General features: G+C 40.0%; 1 protein-coding gene across 1 annotated transcript in view; it reads left to right on the forward strand.

The window, feature by feature from the left end:
* Positions 1-387: 387 nt before the first annotated feature.
* LOC143116710 (NACHT, LRR and PYD domains-containing protein 12-like) overlaps positions 388-16,542 on the forward strand; it is an 85,160-nt gene continuing 69,005 nt past the window's right edge. Inside the window, exons 1-4 of the mRNA XM_076278002.1 lie at positions 388-454; positions 5,324-7,175; positions 11,063-11,233; positions 11,655-11,825. Coding sequence (XP_076134117.1) covers positions 5,335-7,175; positions 11,063-11,233; positions 11,655-11,825 — 2,183 coding nt within the window. The 5' untranslated portion in view covers positions 388-454; positions 5,324-5,334. The remainder of the gene's footprint in view (positions 455-5,323; positions 7,176-11,062; positions 11,234-11,654; positions 11,826-16,542) is intronic.

Below are 16,542 nucleotides of genomic sequence, written 5' to 3' on the forward strand. Positions count from 1 at the left end.
GTTTCTGTCTTTTATGTAAAGGATCCTTTAAATCAGTAAGTTTGGACTTGCAGCTGTTTTCAGAATAGAATAATGGAGCATATTTTAATCAGTAGATTATCTACTGAGCAATTAGTCCAAGTGTTCTTTGTCTGATGTCCCTGCAGATTAAGTGCTGATCTGACCCAGGATCAGTCCAGGTGTGGAGTGTGTGAGCAGGTACTGAGGGACCCAGTCATCACCACCTGTGGACACAGTTTCTGCAGGCAGTGCATCAGCAGCTACTGGGAACAGCCTGGACTACTAGGACACCAAGCCTGTCCCCAGTGTGGAAAGACATGCAGAACCCAACCTCCTCTACAGCCTCCTCTGGATGAACACACAGATATGAGCACCCCGGGTGAACACACAGGCCTAATCAATAGCAGAAGACACCTGCACACTGAACATACACCAGGCAGAAAGAGGGAACTAGGTGAGTATACATTTTAGATTTTTTTAAAAATTATATTGATTTTATCTGGTTTTATGAGAAGTAAAGTAATGTTATCAAACTGAACAATTGCAAATTATTACTATATTTTTATTAATCTATTTATTTTGTATTAGTGAATAGTGGGGCAGCCGTGGCCTACTGGTTAGTGCTTCGGACTTGTATGCGGACGGTTGCCAGTTCGAACCCCAACCAGTAGGAACGGCTGAAGTGCCCTTGAGCAAGGCACCTAACCCCTCACTGCTCCCCGAGCGCCGCTGTAGCAGGCAGCTCACTACGTCGGGATTAGTGTGTGCTTCACCTCACTGTATGTTCACTGTATGCTGAGTGTGTTTCACTAATTCACGGATTGGGATAAATGCAGAGACCAAATTTCCCTCACGGGATCAAAAGAGTATATATACAGTGGGCATCGCTTTCAAATGGCCACTTCATTCGCGCATTACGAGGCGTGAAGCTTTAGTACCACTTTCAGCCACTGTGCGTCGCTCTGCCACTGTACATCGCTCTGCCTGCCGCCCTTTCTGAAAAAGCTCGATTTACCTCGATTTAGGCTACTTGGGTATGGCTTAAGGCTTGACTACACGGTGGTAACGGAAATCGAAATTTGCTGTCTACATTGACATTATTGTCAGTGTTGGGTTAACGTAACTACGCAAATCAAAACAGTGGTGTGATAGGCTTCTGCGACGTTTTTAACAGGCTACGCTATAGAGGCTTAGACAACTATGACCCACGTTTTGGTTTCGTAAATTAATTTGCCCTACTTCTTGACTGCAATGTAGTCAATTAACTGCTTGACATGTCATTTTTATTTTTCTGTACAATAAACAAATACATCTGCTTTATGCCGCAGAATTACATCCATATTTGGAACTTACGTAGTCCAATGCATCGTTACACTACGTTAGTGTTTCCCAAAACCATAGTAGCAACGAACGTTCGCAACCACTATCGTAAAGTTGTGTAGTTACAACTACACCTCTCGACCTGTGGTAGAATGCTAGAAGCATAGTTCCAGGGATCTTCATGTCAAAGACGTCACTGACGCCAGTTATTTGTTTGCAAATTAATAATTATAAATATATTTAGATTTCTAATTGATATTTACACTTCTAACCACCATAGGCTACATCCATATTTTAAAATCCCCAAGGCAGAAAATACATAAATTAAAAGTCAATTTGCAGCCATGTGCACGTAAGTAAAAGTCACACACCTGCAGATAATAAGGTGGTGCACACTTTTTGAGGAGTCAGCTGAGAATATGTAGCCTTTGATTTTCATGGAGGGGGGGAGGGGGGGGGTCCTTGTTAGTTTACGCAAAGCAAGCCAAGAAGGCTGATTCTGATTTTGATTTATGATCTGCACAAAAGATAAACTTAGGTAAACAACAATGTCAATATTGTTGTCAACGTCTTAACCCAGATTCGAACTCTTGGACAGGGGACTGGTAACTGCTGTGCAACGGCGGCTGTCATCTGCCGGCCTTAACGCAATGCGCCACAGAAGTATGTGTAGGTGCCCGTTCACATGCTACTAAACGTCATTAACCACCTTAGTCCAGACTACTGAAGTTTGGAAACTATCATGGTCCAAACTTACAGTACTATGTAAGTACGACAGTTTTGGGAAACAGTCGTAACTTACATGTTGGTTAGTTGAACGATGCATCCTGTTAGTAAAAAGCTAACCTCCGTAGTTGTACGGGAAACGCACCCCAGATCAGCTTGTAGGCCATTAGCAATCTATTTATTTTATTTTATGAAGCCTACACAGTAGATCACATGCCACATTCTCACTTTCAATAGACAGATGCAATAGCCATTGGTCAAGTAGGCTATTGAGTATAAAGCAATTAAGATAGTATGAAGTACTTTTTGTATAGGGTACTATCATAAAAAATTGTTAAAACGAATAGCATTTTGCAACTTGACAAAACACTGGATTAAATATCGTAGACACAGGAGAAAACTTGTACATCCATTGGCCCGTGGGGAGAACACATGCCAGTTGCCTCTCCCTTCAGTGCTGACTCGTTCGGCTGTGAGCTTGTTTCGCCAAAAAAAAAAAATATTGCAGATATCAATGCGTCTTTGTTCATGGGTTTGGCCTCACAGCAGAGGCTTAGACAACTATGACCCACGTTTTGGTTTCGTAACTTGCACTACTTATTGGCTGCAATGTAGTCAATTGACTGCTTGACAGGTTATTTTTATTTTTCTGTACAATACACAAATACATCTGCTTTATGCCGCAGAATTACGCACTTGGCCAGCCTATAGAACGGGCACATTTTGGAGAGAACGCACGCAAGAATCTGTTGGCTATTTGTGGCTGGTTACCAGCAAACAATGAATGCATTAACTCAAGACGTCAAACATTTTCTAAACAATACAAACAGAAAGGATGCAGCAGGCAGTAAATGTAGAGTAATTTCCAGTGGAAGAACAAAATGCTGAATGAAGCCCAAAGATATGAAGGCATATCTGGCAAGTTGTTATTTTTTGAAGACGTAAATGGTTGGGCTATAGGCCTAGTTTGCAAGGAGACATAAAACGTGAGCATGCCACACTATCCACAGCTGTGGTATCGGGGGTAGCAGGATTTATATAAAATTCTTCAACAGAAGGCCTGCCTCGAATGCAGGCTTGTGGTTTGCGCAGCCTACAGTAAGTAGGTCTAGTGAGTTAGGAGTTAGGAGTCCTCTAGACTTCTTTTCAGTTGTCTCAGAGGTGGAAAGTTGCCTTAGTTGGGGGCAGGGATTAACAATTCATAGAACATTGGGAACAAATGTCTTATTGCTGCCCTCCCCCCCCCCCCGCCCCCCAGCCAACGTGAATCGGGCGGTCAGCCTATCGTGAAGATTTGTATTGCCATTTAAGGCACGAGCGCATCTGTGAGGCCAAGCCTCACCAAGTAGCCCGTTTGTTTACAATTAACATTAAATTTAATAAAACTGCTTATAGGCTATGCCGAAATAGTTTCAACATTTTGAATATCAGTGTCAGGTGAATTAGGAAATGCCTTATGGCTGAAAGCTGCTTGGGATCCCCCTGTCAAGCAATAACCATACAAAAAGTTAAAAACAGATGACATGATGCGCATCACTGACATAATGCGCAAATAATATAGCCTAGATATTCCAATATATTCGAATACATGTGTTTATTTTAGAGGGGATATTCAAACGTCATTTTTGAGCAATTTTGACAGCCCTACTCCACTGTAGGCTACGCCAATCGTCTATTAACACCTTCCACCTAACCCCGGTGAGTGGGGGTCGCTATAATGTGTGTGAAATAGCACCATTGAGTAGTCTATGCGAAATAGCCTTAAAATCGTTCCGGTGTTGTGTGCCTTCTGGTTTCTACTGGTTTCCTTGCGCGTGCATGCGCTGCAGCAGTTGTCAGACATTCACAAACAAGTTGTTTTAGGCGGTTTGAAGTCGCTTTTCATACGCCATGAACGCTCGGCTACATTACAGCCACTCGGACAAAAGACATGTAAAAAAATATATGTTTTGAAAATTAGCATTAAACTGGATTTGATCCCGCAAAAGCAACACACGCGTGACTCTCTCCATCCTGATTCCCTACTCTTTGTGCCAACTAATATGTTACGCGAATCAAGTTTGCAAAAATTAGTGTAATTAGTGTATTTTTCAAGTCAATAAACATTCTTAATTTTCGAATGTCTTTGTCAGGGAACATCTGACTTTTAAAAACCATAGGCCTGGTAGTCGCTCAGACAAGGAGTTATAAGATAAAGGCAATACCATTTGTGTCACCTAATGCAGTTCAGTGAATTAGCAAGATACCATCAGAAGGCAACAATCATGCTCAGTGCCCGCGCGCGCGCTCTCTCTCCCCTGCGCATAAAGCTGTCTGCGTGTTGTAGTATATCTGCTTTACTTTTGTGAGTTGCGACCACCTAGGCTATGTTATAGACGTTCTATGAGAGATGCTGAATTTAACATAAACTGCGATGTTTGATTTTAAATGAATGTAAATTTAGCCGGGACTGTAAGCTGGCACACTTGGGTGCTCGATGTTTTCAGTGGGTGCCCGAGAGACGGAGCACCCACGGTATCGGCGCCTATGACAAGCGTATCTCGCGGTTCCATCCATTACAAACAAACATGCAATGTGAACGTCTGGGATTGGGGAGAGCACTAAATGCTCTACTGAATAAGCACGAAGTCAAACCTTTAAATGAAAAACACTCTTTAATAATCAAAAAAATAAACCGCTAATGAAGTAAACTTGTGACCATCAAAAATCGTTTATCGCCTGTAACTCCGTGATAACAGGACGTAACAGGAAGGCATTTGGTTGAGCAATGGAGGTTAATATGCTCTATATTTTGTCCAAATGATGTCTGTCTGTCATCGTTGCACTCGGAGAAAACCAGAATGTTTAATTTGTCCTGCGTTTCTTCTATGGCTGCAAACGGGATTCACTCGCAGTTAACCAAATATTTCTTTATTAGGGCAGGGCAAGCATATTTCTGGCTATTAAATTATTTCTAAACCAGTCTGCTAAAGTCTGTAGTGAAGTCTGTGTAGGGTTTTCCAGGCTCCATTTCTTTTTACGAGACACCCTGCTCACTTGAGCCATCTACCGGTTGTTTGGGTTGTTGCAGCGTCTCACTGGGAAAATACAAATTAAAGTCGCGTGATCCCACGCGCGGACCGCGAGTGAAGCTGGCCAAGTCGAAGCACTGCCCACTGTACTTATACTTAAATAGGACTATTTACACTGAGTTCATGTGTGTATGAATAATTTCAGTATTATGTTTTATTGACTTTTATTGTGACTTTTTAATTACTTGTTTTGTCATTTTTAACAGATGAGGATCTGATGAGAGTTATAAAGAATCACAAAGCCAGTCTGAAGAGGAGGTTTGAGAACATATCTGAAGGCATCATCAAACCAGGAGCTGAGATACTCCTCAATAAGATCTACACAGAGCTCTACATCACAGAGGGCGAGAGTGAAGGGGTGAATAAGGAACATGAGGTTTGGCAGGTAGAGTCAGCATCCAGATCTCAAACCACAGAAGACACACCAATCGACTGCAATGACATCTTCAAGCCCTTACCTGGACAGGAGAAGCACATCAGAACTGTGATGACCAAAGGTGTTGCTGGTATTGGAAAAACAGTCTCAGTGCAAAAGTTCATTCTTGACTGGACAAATGGGGTAGCCAATCAGGATATAGAATTTATGTTTCCCCTCTCTTTCCGTGAGCTTAATTTAGTCAGGGATGATCAGTACAGTCTTCACAGGCTCCTGCTGGACTTCCACCCTGAGCTGAAGGAGCTGAATGATGGTGAAGGATACAAAGACTGTCAGGTTGTGTTTATCTTTGATGGTTTGGATGAGAGTCGGTTGACTCTGGATCTGGAACAGAACAGTAAGTTGTCTGATGTCAAACAAACATCATCAGTGGATCTTCTGATGACGAGCCTCATTCAGGGAACTCTGCTTCCCTTGGCACTCATCTGGATAACCTCACGACCAGCAGCAGCCAGTCAGATTCCTGCTCAGTACATCAACCAGGTAACAGAAGTACGAGGCTTCAATGACCCACAGAAGGAAGAATACTTCAGGAAGAGAATCAGTGATGGAAGTCAGGCCAACAGAATCATATCCCACATTAAGGCATCCAGGAGTCTCCACATTATGTGCCACATTCCAGTCTTCTGTTGGATTGCAGCCACTGTACTTCAGCAGATGCTTGGACAGGACAACACCCAAGAAATTCCCACAACTCTGACTGAGATGTTCATACACTTCTTGCTGGTCCAGACAACTCGAAAGGATCAGAAATATCAAGAAAGACAAGAAACAGATAAGAGGAAGCTCTTGGAATCGCAGAAAGAAATTCTACTTAAACTGGCAGAACTGGCTTTCAAGAGTCTAGAGAATGGCAACCTCATGTTTTATGAGGAAGACCTGAGAGAGTGTGGCATTGATGTCAGTGAAGCCTCAGTGTATTCTGGCATGTGCACTGAGATTTTCAAGACAGAATATGTGGAACTTCAACAGAAGAAGGTCTACTGCTTTGTGCATCTTAGTGTCCAGGAGTTTCTGGCAGCTGTGTTTGTGTTTCACTCGTATTTGGCTAAGAACCTTGAAGCTCTGAAATCCCTCATCAGTGATGAGCAGAGAGATGAACTTCATGATGAACCATCATTTTTATTTTCTCTTAAATCAGCACTAGGATTAAAAGACAATTTACATGTTTTACTTAAGAGTGCAGTTGATAAGGCTTTGGAGAGCCAGAACGGACACCTGGATCTCTTCCTTCGCTTCCTCATGGGCATTTCTCTGGAGAGCAATCACCGACTTCTGCAAGGTCTACTAAACCGCACCCACAACAGCTCAAAAAGCATCAAGGAAACATGTCAGTACATGAAGAAGCTCAACAGAGAAGGTCTCTTTCCTGAACGATGCATCAATCTTTTCCACTGCTTATTTGAAATGAAGGATGATTCCATGCACAATGAAATTCAAAAATACTTGTCATCAACAAAGAACATCAAACAGAAGTTGTCTCCTGCCCACTGTTCAGCACTGGCCCACATGCTTCTGATGTCTGAGGAGGTACTGGATGAGATTGACCTGAAGAAATACAACACATCGGATGAGGGACGCAGAAGACTGATCCCAGCTGTGAGGTGCTGCAAAAAGGCACGGTGAGTTTGTGATGGAGAGACTGTGCTAACTATTGTGACTAAATATAATGTTGAAGACAGTGCTGTCTTCTACTGATCTAGTGTAACACATTTAGAGATGCCTAAAGGCAAAATAGTCTTGATTAGAAGAAGTGGGAAAACATTCAGTTTTCACTATATGATTGTTGTTGATTAGTTCATCAAATTATACTTAAGTCTATCACCTTACATGAAATTAGTCAAATATTTCTGGTGTATGTGTAGTGTCCATATCAATGACCTGTTAATAATGTCTCTTTGTTTACTTATTGAGTCCCTTTATCCAGATCAGCCGTGTTAACCTGCCTACAAATATAATAACATATACTAGCTGACCTCTTTTAATAGTATAAACAGGGTTCATACGGGTGCTTGAAATCCTTGAAAATGCTTGAATTTTAATGTTGCAATTTCAAGGTTTGAAAAGTGCTTGCATTTTGGATAAAGTGCTTAAAAATGCTTAAAATTGTAAGTGTATTTCTTATGACACAAATAGCTATCTGACGGAATAGTTAGCTTAGCCTATTAGATGCAGAAAGTCGGAGAGTTTACAATTAAAACTTCTCCACCATGATCCTCGCTTGCGCCTCTGCGTGTGTCACTGATCTGCCCAGTCTATGGATCTGCCAGTCTGTTTTCATGCGTGACAACGCCCCCCTGCACACAGTCGGAGATGACATGAAGTGAGGTTGCCGTTTTAATGAGCGTTGGTTAGAAAACAGCTATTTCGGACTGCTGAAAAGAAATCATGTAGGGTCATGATGCATTGCTAGCTAGGTCGCCATTAAAGCTAACATAGGCTATTATTGAATAGGCTACTTAGCTCCAATCAAGACAAGGAGAGAGTTAGGTTGAAGAGGGAGACAAAACTTTATGGTATGTGAATGCAAAACCGCACCAGTCATGTATGACCGTATCTACCATAGAGGTCACCTTTCTTTCTTCAAATTTCGTTTTATTTATTAACTGAAAATAGCCAAGAAGACAAATATCCTTGCATCAACGCACCGTCACGCAACACGTAGTTGTAGATACATCTGACATGTCAAAACGAAAGTAGGCTAGAGTTGACTCTGCTATCGCGGAGCTATGTTCTAACTAACGAACGCAACACAATGTCTCATGAAGCTCAAATAAACTTCAATACCCACAAATCCATTGTCCAAAATAAATAATCGTCAGACCTGAACAATGGCTAATTTCAAGGCCTACTCAAAATGTTATGCTGAAATTCAGTGGAGTTGCAGCTAGCTAACCTGCACTGCAAATTAGATATCAGAGTCTGGACCAATAGTAGCATATAGATAGTAGCAGAGATAGTAGATACTAGTAGATATTTATATGGATATTATCTAAGCATGATATTGATTATTGGTCAGTTATTTACACAGGAGACAGGAGAAGGGAAATCAGGCAGAAATGTGGAAATGAGGAGAAAGAGTTAGGAGAAGAGGGAAATAATTGACCCTGCAATTTATAAATGCAACATTCACTACTCTGATGAGGAGAAGCAGAGCATTCTTGATTAAAGATGGAGCAGAGATCAGTATTTATCCTCAACACCAATTGGAGAAAAGGCTCTTGAAATATACAGGTGCATCTAAAAAAGTAGAATATTGTGGAAAAGTGTGTTGGTTTAAGTTATAAACAAAACATGTTATAAACTGAACAAATGTTTCTACGTCATACAGCAAAATTATCATGATAGCCTTTACATTACGTTAAGTCTTTCATAGGCATATAAAGGCTACTTTGCTCTTTTATAAATGTAACATATGCCTGTTATGTATAAATTATATTTATGTCAATGTATCTATTAGTTCCGCAATATTCACCATAAGTCATCATTTAAGGGGTTATTTTTCACATTTTTCTTCCTTGGGGGCATGCCCCCAGACCCCCATAGTATTTTGCGGGGGGCAACATTTCTATCAACACCCCTGACCTCAGTATTTGAATCCTGGTTACGGCCTTGGTCATGTCTCAAACTTCAGCTCAGTTTTGTGGTTTCATGCTTATAGGCCCTACAAGTGGAAAGGACATTAAAACACCATGCATATGTGCATATATAAGAGCATTTTATATGTGCATATAAAAGATGTAGGCTTGTCTGCATGCCGTTGTAAGCAAGAAAGAGACATAATCAGTCTTCACTGTCATGAAAGAGTGAGCCTTAACATTAGTTTGAGTTCACATATTCAGCAAAGAATAGTTATTTGTTGAGTGATTATTTTCTTGTTTTATTTTATTTATTTATTTCATTTATTTTTTTGGTATATTGACACTGCCAGTTAGATAGCAAGCAAAGTCTACTTCCAGACAGGTGACACATTTTTAAGTTTTCCTTTAATTTCTTTTCCTGCTATTAAGAAACACAATTTTGTCTAAATGATAAAAACACAATTTTTCTCTAAATTATAAAAAAAGTAAAAATCATTTTGAGTTAGTATATTCGTATAATATGTCATTTGCCACCGCTGTAAAGTGCTGGAAAAGCTTGAAAATTGACCTTGAAAGTGCTTGAAAAGTGCTCGAATTTGATCTTGGAATAGGTGTACGAACCCTGTATAAATAAAGTAGGGCTGTCAAAATAACTGATTAATTTCGATTAATTAATTTGAGAAAAAATAACTGAGAAAAAAATAGCGCAGATTAATCGATTCCGTATGACCTTTGACCCCGAGCCGTTCTAGTCAGTATCCATTAGACTGTAAAATGAAAGAGAGAGAAGAAAATGTGCTGCCTAGATCATTGATTGAAACATATATTTGTAAAAAACGGCCTGATGGTGTTTATAAAAATAAAGTGATTAAAATAAAGTCCTCTGCAATGTCTGCAGCAAGGGATTTGCATATCACCAGAGTTCGTCAACTCATAAGTCGCACATCAATGCAAAGAAATAGTGTTGACATTTGGGGGAGTGTTCATTTATTTTCATTGTGTCCCCTAGGTTATATCTGTGGCCTGAAATGCCTTGTATGTGAAAAAAAACTTCTTCCCGAAGCACTTTTTAATTTATTTCCTCAGCATATTAGGTCATATCATAGATTATTATGGGCGTTATTTAAACAGTGAAAATAATAATAAAAGAGTTTTTGAACTTTAATGTCACTAATGCTGATTTTTTCAATGATTCATTTGAATTTAAATATTTAAAATACTTTCACAGCAAAAAATATTCATTATTAAGATTAATTAAGTATGTAATTAATTCGATTAATTTTTTTAATCGATTGACAGCCCTAAAATAAAGCAAATTTCATGGCAAGCCGTCAGCTGGTAGATGATAGGTTAGAAGCAGGTAGATGATAGGTTATCATGAAAGCAGTTTAATTTAGTAGTGCTTCAAGACCAACGTGGAGTTAATATTAATCTATTTAAAGGTGCTCTAAGTGATGCTGGGTAACGTCACTTCTGTTGAGTTTCAAACAAAACAGAGAGCTAGCTCGCCATTTACTCCCCCTCCCTCTCGTGTTGCTTCCGTGCAATTGAGACTCTCCTAAACGTGCATCTCGTCTGTGATTTGCTGGAACAGTTTGTTATGTTTTTATGGGCTAGGTTTGCCCAGGTTGTTTTTGTTGCCGTTTTTGAGAGCCTGGGCTGTCCAGAGAGATCACATTTTTTTACATAAAATGTTTTAGCCTAAAAAACGTGTGGCATCGCTTAGAGCACCTTTAACTATTTATTTATTTGGTGCCATATTCATGATCCAGTTCATATAGCAGACAATCTGACACTTCCAACGCTGACAAATCATGTGGTAAACCTTTATTAAACAACAAAGTAGAGCCTCACAAACATCACAAATAGCCAGATACCGTATAACACCAGCAATATTTTATCTTTTCTGGTGTTGTGTTGTTATGCAGACTTGCTGAATGTAAACTCTCAGAGAAGTCCTGTGGAATTGTGGCTTCAGTTCTACAGTCACCAAACTCCCTGATAGAGCTGGACCTGAGTCACAATGACTTGGGGGATTCTGGAGTCCAGGTTCTCTCTAAGGGACTGTCTAGTCTCCACAGCAAACTGAAGATATTAAGGTTGGTGTGAGGCATTTAATGACATTTTTTCCATTAATTTTGTATACCAAAACAAATAAACTATTTTCAATTAGTTGACCCTTCACATCATTAACTCACAATGTGCCAGTCTGTGCATTATAAAACATTTAGCTAGTGCAGAATTGATGTGACATAACAGATAAACACCAACCACTGTTATCGTATGTCATATATTATTTGCTGATAGGTCAATACAGTATCGTACATGTAAGCTAAATTTTTTCAGGTGTGTGTGTGTCTGTGTGTGAAGGGATAGTGTGCATGTGATAGATTGGTGTACTGTCATTACAGGGGGATAATGTTTCTTGATTATGTTGATTTAATGGTGCACTATTTAAACAGTATCCCTTCAATTTATCCACCTATTTAATGTTTTATTTTGTCTCATGTTGTTATGCAGACTTGCTGAATGCAAACTCTCAGGGAAGTCCTGTGGAATTGTGGCTACTGTTCTACAGTCACCAAACTCCCTGATAGAGCTGGACCTGAGTCACAACGACCTGCGGGATTCTGGAGTGCAGCTTCTCTCTAAGGGACTGTCTAGTCCCAACTGCAAACTGCAGATATTAAGGTTGGTGTGAGCAGGAGAGGGTAGAATACTGAAAATCAACACTCAAGTAAAAGTACAATTGCTCCCTTCAAAAATCACTTGAGTAAAAGTAAATATTCCAAACTAAGAAATCTACTCAAGTAAAAGTAAAAAAGTACTTTGCTAATAAATTACTCAAGTAACAAGTTGCTTTTTTGTACATTTTTATATTTTTGATGGCCCTTTAACCCATTTACTCCTAAAATGCCTGCTAAAAACGCCTATAGAATCCTATGGCATTCTAGACTAAATAACCTTATTTCCTGAGGGTTTTCTGAAAACATACTAAAAATTGTCAATGTCTACCAAAATGTAATATCTAAGCCTCTGTAGCACCTAGAAGCATGAAATAAAAAGCATGCTGCGCTTCGCAGCATCAAGCGGGAGGGTCAATGTGTCGCTACGCAGCATCCAGCAGGAGGGTCAATGTTGCGTCATGCAGCATCCAGCGCGAATGGGTTAAAGGGATACAAAAGTATCCTTTATGCCTGTTTATGCTCCCCCCCCTCTGTAGGCTAATCATATTTTAAAAGCCCAGTTCAAATATATTTTATTTAATATACTTTAATATTATTTGACACACTTTTGTAGGCTGTCTTGTCACAGCCAGAGTAAGCATTAAGTGGCTATGGATTGAAAATCAGTCACTTCCAATACATTGCAGCTGATTCTTCTGCTTTGCATCGCAAGAAGTCTGGTTATAATTTCACAGACAATGTAACCTAAAGCCCTCCTTACACTGACAGACTTACCAAAGATTTGGAAAAGATTTTTGAAAGACTACAGTCTCATACCCTCTCACATCTAAAGACAAGTAATAGAGTTGTTGAGTCCCAGACTAGTCCCAGACTATGATTTTGCAACAACTAGGGATCATGCAGGGTCACTATTTACAAGACTGCTTATAGATTCCTTTAAATTATTTCCATCGTGCACTATATCAACAGGAACTCATTTGATAGCCTATTCATGTCAAAGTCATATTTTCGTGTTTCTGCAGCATTGTTTTCATGTGTGACATCCCTAACAGATATAGAGTTGTTATGTCACGTGGAATAGCCGACTAATAATTTAATAAGAAATTAAATAACAAATAATCATATAGGCTACAGCTGTCGCCTACTTTGCCCCTTCCTGTTTGGTGTTGGAGAGAGCTCACTATTGGTTTTTATATTGTTCACGTCACTATTTGCATGAGCCACGACTAAAAAGACTTGGGATAATATCAAACATGTTTGATATTGTCGTAATGGCAAAACTAGAAAAAGACTGACTCCGACTGACTTAAAAAGATTGGCACCAGTCCAAAACAAATAAACATAACATTACCATTAGTACAGGAAGTAAATATGTATTTATTTAAGACCATTTTGGAATAGAGACATAAAACACATGTGATTCAACAGATAAAACTTTCTTATATAATTCAGTGTAATATGAAAACTATGTACATAAAATAATATTAGTTAATGAAAAGCTAGAGATACAATCAACTTCAATGTAAATGTAAAATAAATGTAAATAAATGTAGTCTAAACATTTGAAAGTAGATCACATAGTAGAACAAGCTTGTGGAGAAAACACGTACACACACAAACTCACACATACACACAAACTCACACACACACACTTACACAGAGAAGGGTGGGTGGGGGGGGGGGCAGGGAACCGGAAGGTTGAACACAGAAGACCTATGGCTCATCACGAAACGCATCCCCTTCTGCAGAATGCCAAATCTGAAAGCAATTTTGTTTAAAACAAAAGAAAATTGGTTAAAACAAAATCGCCTACCATTACACTCGGGGGGCCATACAAGCTACTTTAGTTTTATGCTGCTTTTTAAGTTTTTTATAACATAGGCAACAATTTCTCAGTGGCTCCTGCTGTACAGGAACATGTACCTGATGGAAAGATGACGGACTAGTAGTTGGAGGAGCTGAAGGCCGAGGCTGAAAAACTGTATCGACGGAAATGCCTGGCAGCTGTCGTGATAGATTTTCTCTAGTCTATCTGGCTGTAGCTACCTAACCTAGGCTCAACACTAGATTCTGCATTGCGCTGCCAGTCTTGAAATAATAAGAAGCTATTGGCGACGGCAATGTCCACAAAGTGGAGAAAAAGCGTTTTCCACCACTTCTTTGTTTTTTGGAGTACACAATATGTACTTATCATTTGGTCCGACCCAGGGGCGGACTGAGACCAAAAATCGGCCCTGGCATATTTGGCCCAAGCGGCTCTTCAAATTGTTCGGGCACACCTAATTAAATACAGAATCTTTGCATTACCCTTCAACTGTCATGGAGCACTGAAAGTGATGTAGGCCTCAGATACACACGCACACACATACATTCACAGTAATCATACGTATGACACATACTCACACAGTAGACATATGTACACATGCATGCACATGCACAAACACAGGCACATATGCAGGCACACACACAAGCACACACACACACACACACACACACACACACACACACACACACACATGAACATAAACATGTACACGCACACAGTTTCTGCTTGAATTCAAAGTATAATTTCATATTATTAAATAGGCTACATTTAAACTATACAATGCTTAATTGACAGCAGCACCAAAAAAATACTGAAGCCTATGTGTAAAGAGTTAAATTACCGAGATTGTTGTAGACATTAATATAATTTATACCAGTTATCACTGTAGGACAACACGAAATAAACAGGGCTGGAAATATTTTATTCCTGTAGGCTATACTACCTACCTACATTGCTGGTACATTTTGGAACAGTATGCTACCTGAACTAATTATCTTTAGTGTCTTCCAGTTCCAGTAGCCTATCGTATAGGTTATATATAGCTTAGTTGGCTTGTGCATGACTTTACGTTTTGTAGCTTACATTTCCGTCAGTCTACAGTCTTTTAGCCCATGGGTTACCATGATAACCCTTCCAAGATAGAAACCTTCTCTACTTTGAGAGACCAACCACCACTCATGCCATCGATGTTGAATTTTGGGTGTCTGACGGAAACTGATCAATCTGACCAACAATTGACGTCGATTTGTCACTCTTTTGCTGTCCGGGTTTGCAAATCATTCATTTAGAAAATTTAAGTTGCGCTATTTGTTATTGTAATCACAGCACGGCCTTACTATGTTATCATTACCATATCATTACATTATCGCAATTAATAAGTCATCATAATCATCATCGTCAGCATGGCATGTCACACATAGCCTACCTGCTCCACCAGTGAGTGAGTTCTTATCATGTAGCCTCAATAGGCTCGTACTCTCCACCACCTGCTCACTGTCCCTCTGCTCTGTATGCTTGCTTACATCCTCGTTCAAACTCAACAAACTTCAACATGTTGCTGACATATGCTAGCCTACTTGCAATATTGCATTTTTGAAGCTTCTACATTGGTGTTAATTTTGCACAATTGTCACTACAGGCACCCGCCGCAATTTTGTGTAGGCAACTTTGATTAACTTTTGGTGCGCTCACAGAATCCTGGCTCTGAGCCAAAATGGGAGGGGTGGGGCCTGACGTGAGCTGTTATTGGATCAGTCCAGTGTCAATAGAAATGTAACCAAAGGGCCGCTGATTGTCCTTCCTTTGGGCCGATCGTTGGCCAAAATAATAATTATATAGCCTATTCTATCGACCCAAAAGGTGCGTCGGCCCACCGGGAAAATGCTCAGTATGCCAGATGGCCAGTCCGCCCATGGTCCGACCAACGCCCCCCATGTATTTGTTGTAATCACTTACCACAAAACGTACAACTTTTTTGTCCCAAACCGAATTGCTCTTGAGTCTAGTTCTAGTCTAGATACATCAGTCGAATCATTCGCATTGTGGAAATTTGACAGGCAGGTTACTGCACGAGTGTCCTTCCACTGTACTGCTAAGACATTACCCTCTATTCTATACCACCTCATGTCCTCACGACTTGCCCTGCGCTCCCATTTTTTAGTATCTTTTAAGTCGTCCGGAATTTTTTTACGGTTAATCCTACATGTTCTGCATGCATTTAGGCCCCGTTTTCTAAGTTTAACCATAAGGGTTGGTGATGTGTAGAAGTTATCAAACCAAATGGTTTGACCACTATCTCTAAATGGCTGTATTAGCTCCTCTACAACTTTTGAGGCTAAATCCAAGATGTGACCATCACGACCACCTGTGTAAATATTAAAGTCTAAAGTACAGTGGGCAGTGCTTCGACTTGGCCAGCTTCCCTCGCGGTCCGATTTTTGATGGTCACAAGTTTACTTCATTAGCGTTTATTTTTTTGATTATTAAAGAGTGTTTTTCATTTAAAGGCTTGACTTCGTGCTTATTCAGTAGAGCATTTAGTACTCTCCCCAATCCCAGATGTTCACATTGCATGTTTGTTTGTAATGGATGCAACCGCGAGATACGCTTGTCATAGGCGGCGATATGCTCTGTCGCTCGAGCACCCACGGAAAACATCAAGCACCCACGTGTGCCAGCTTACAGTCCCGGCTAAATTTACATTAATTTAAAATCAAACATCGCAGTTAATGTTAAATTCAGCATCTCTCATAATGTGATTGGCTTTGTTGCTGTCAATCCCCTACTCCATATACTAACCACCAATGAGAGCGTCTCTCGTATGAAAATTCCTGACACTTCCCACCTGAAGAATTAACGCAAGGCTTTGTCGGGTCTTCAGCCCTGAATATCATTT

The sequence above is a fragment of the Alosa pseudoharengus genome, unplaced genomic scaffold, assembly GCF_046254945.1.
Source record: "Alosa pseudoharengus isolate Yale_2024_CS ecotype anadromous, Long Island Sound unplaced genomic scaffold, YU_APseudo_1.1 YU_APseudo_1.1_scf_1, whole genome shotgun sequence".
In the NCBI taxonomy this organism is placed as follows: domain Eukaryota; kingdom Metazoa; phylum Chordata; class Actinopteri; order Clupeiformes; family Clupeidae; genus Alosa; species Alosa pseudoharengus.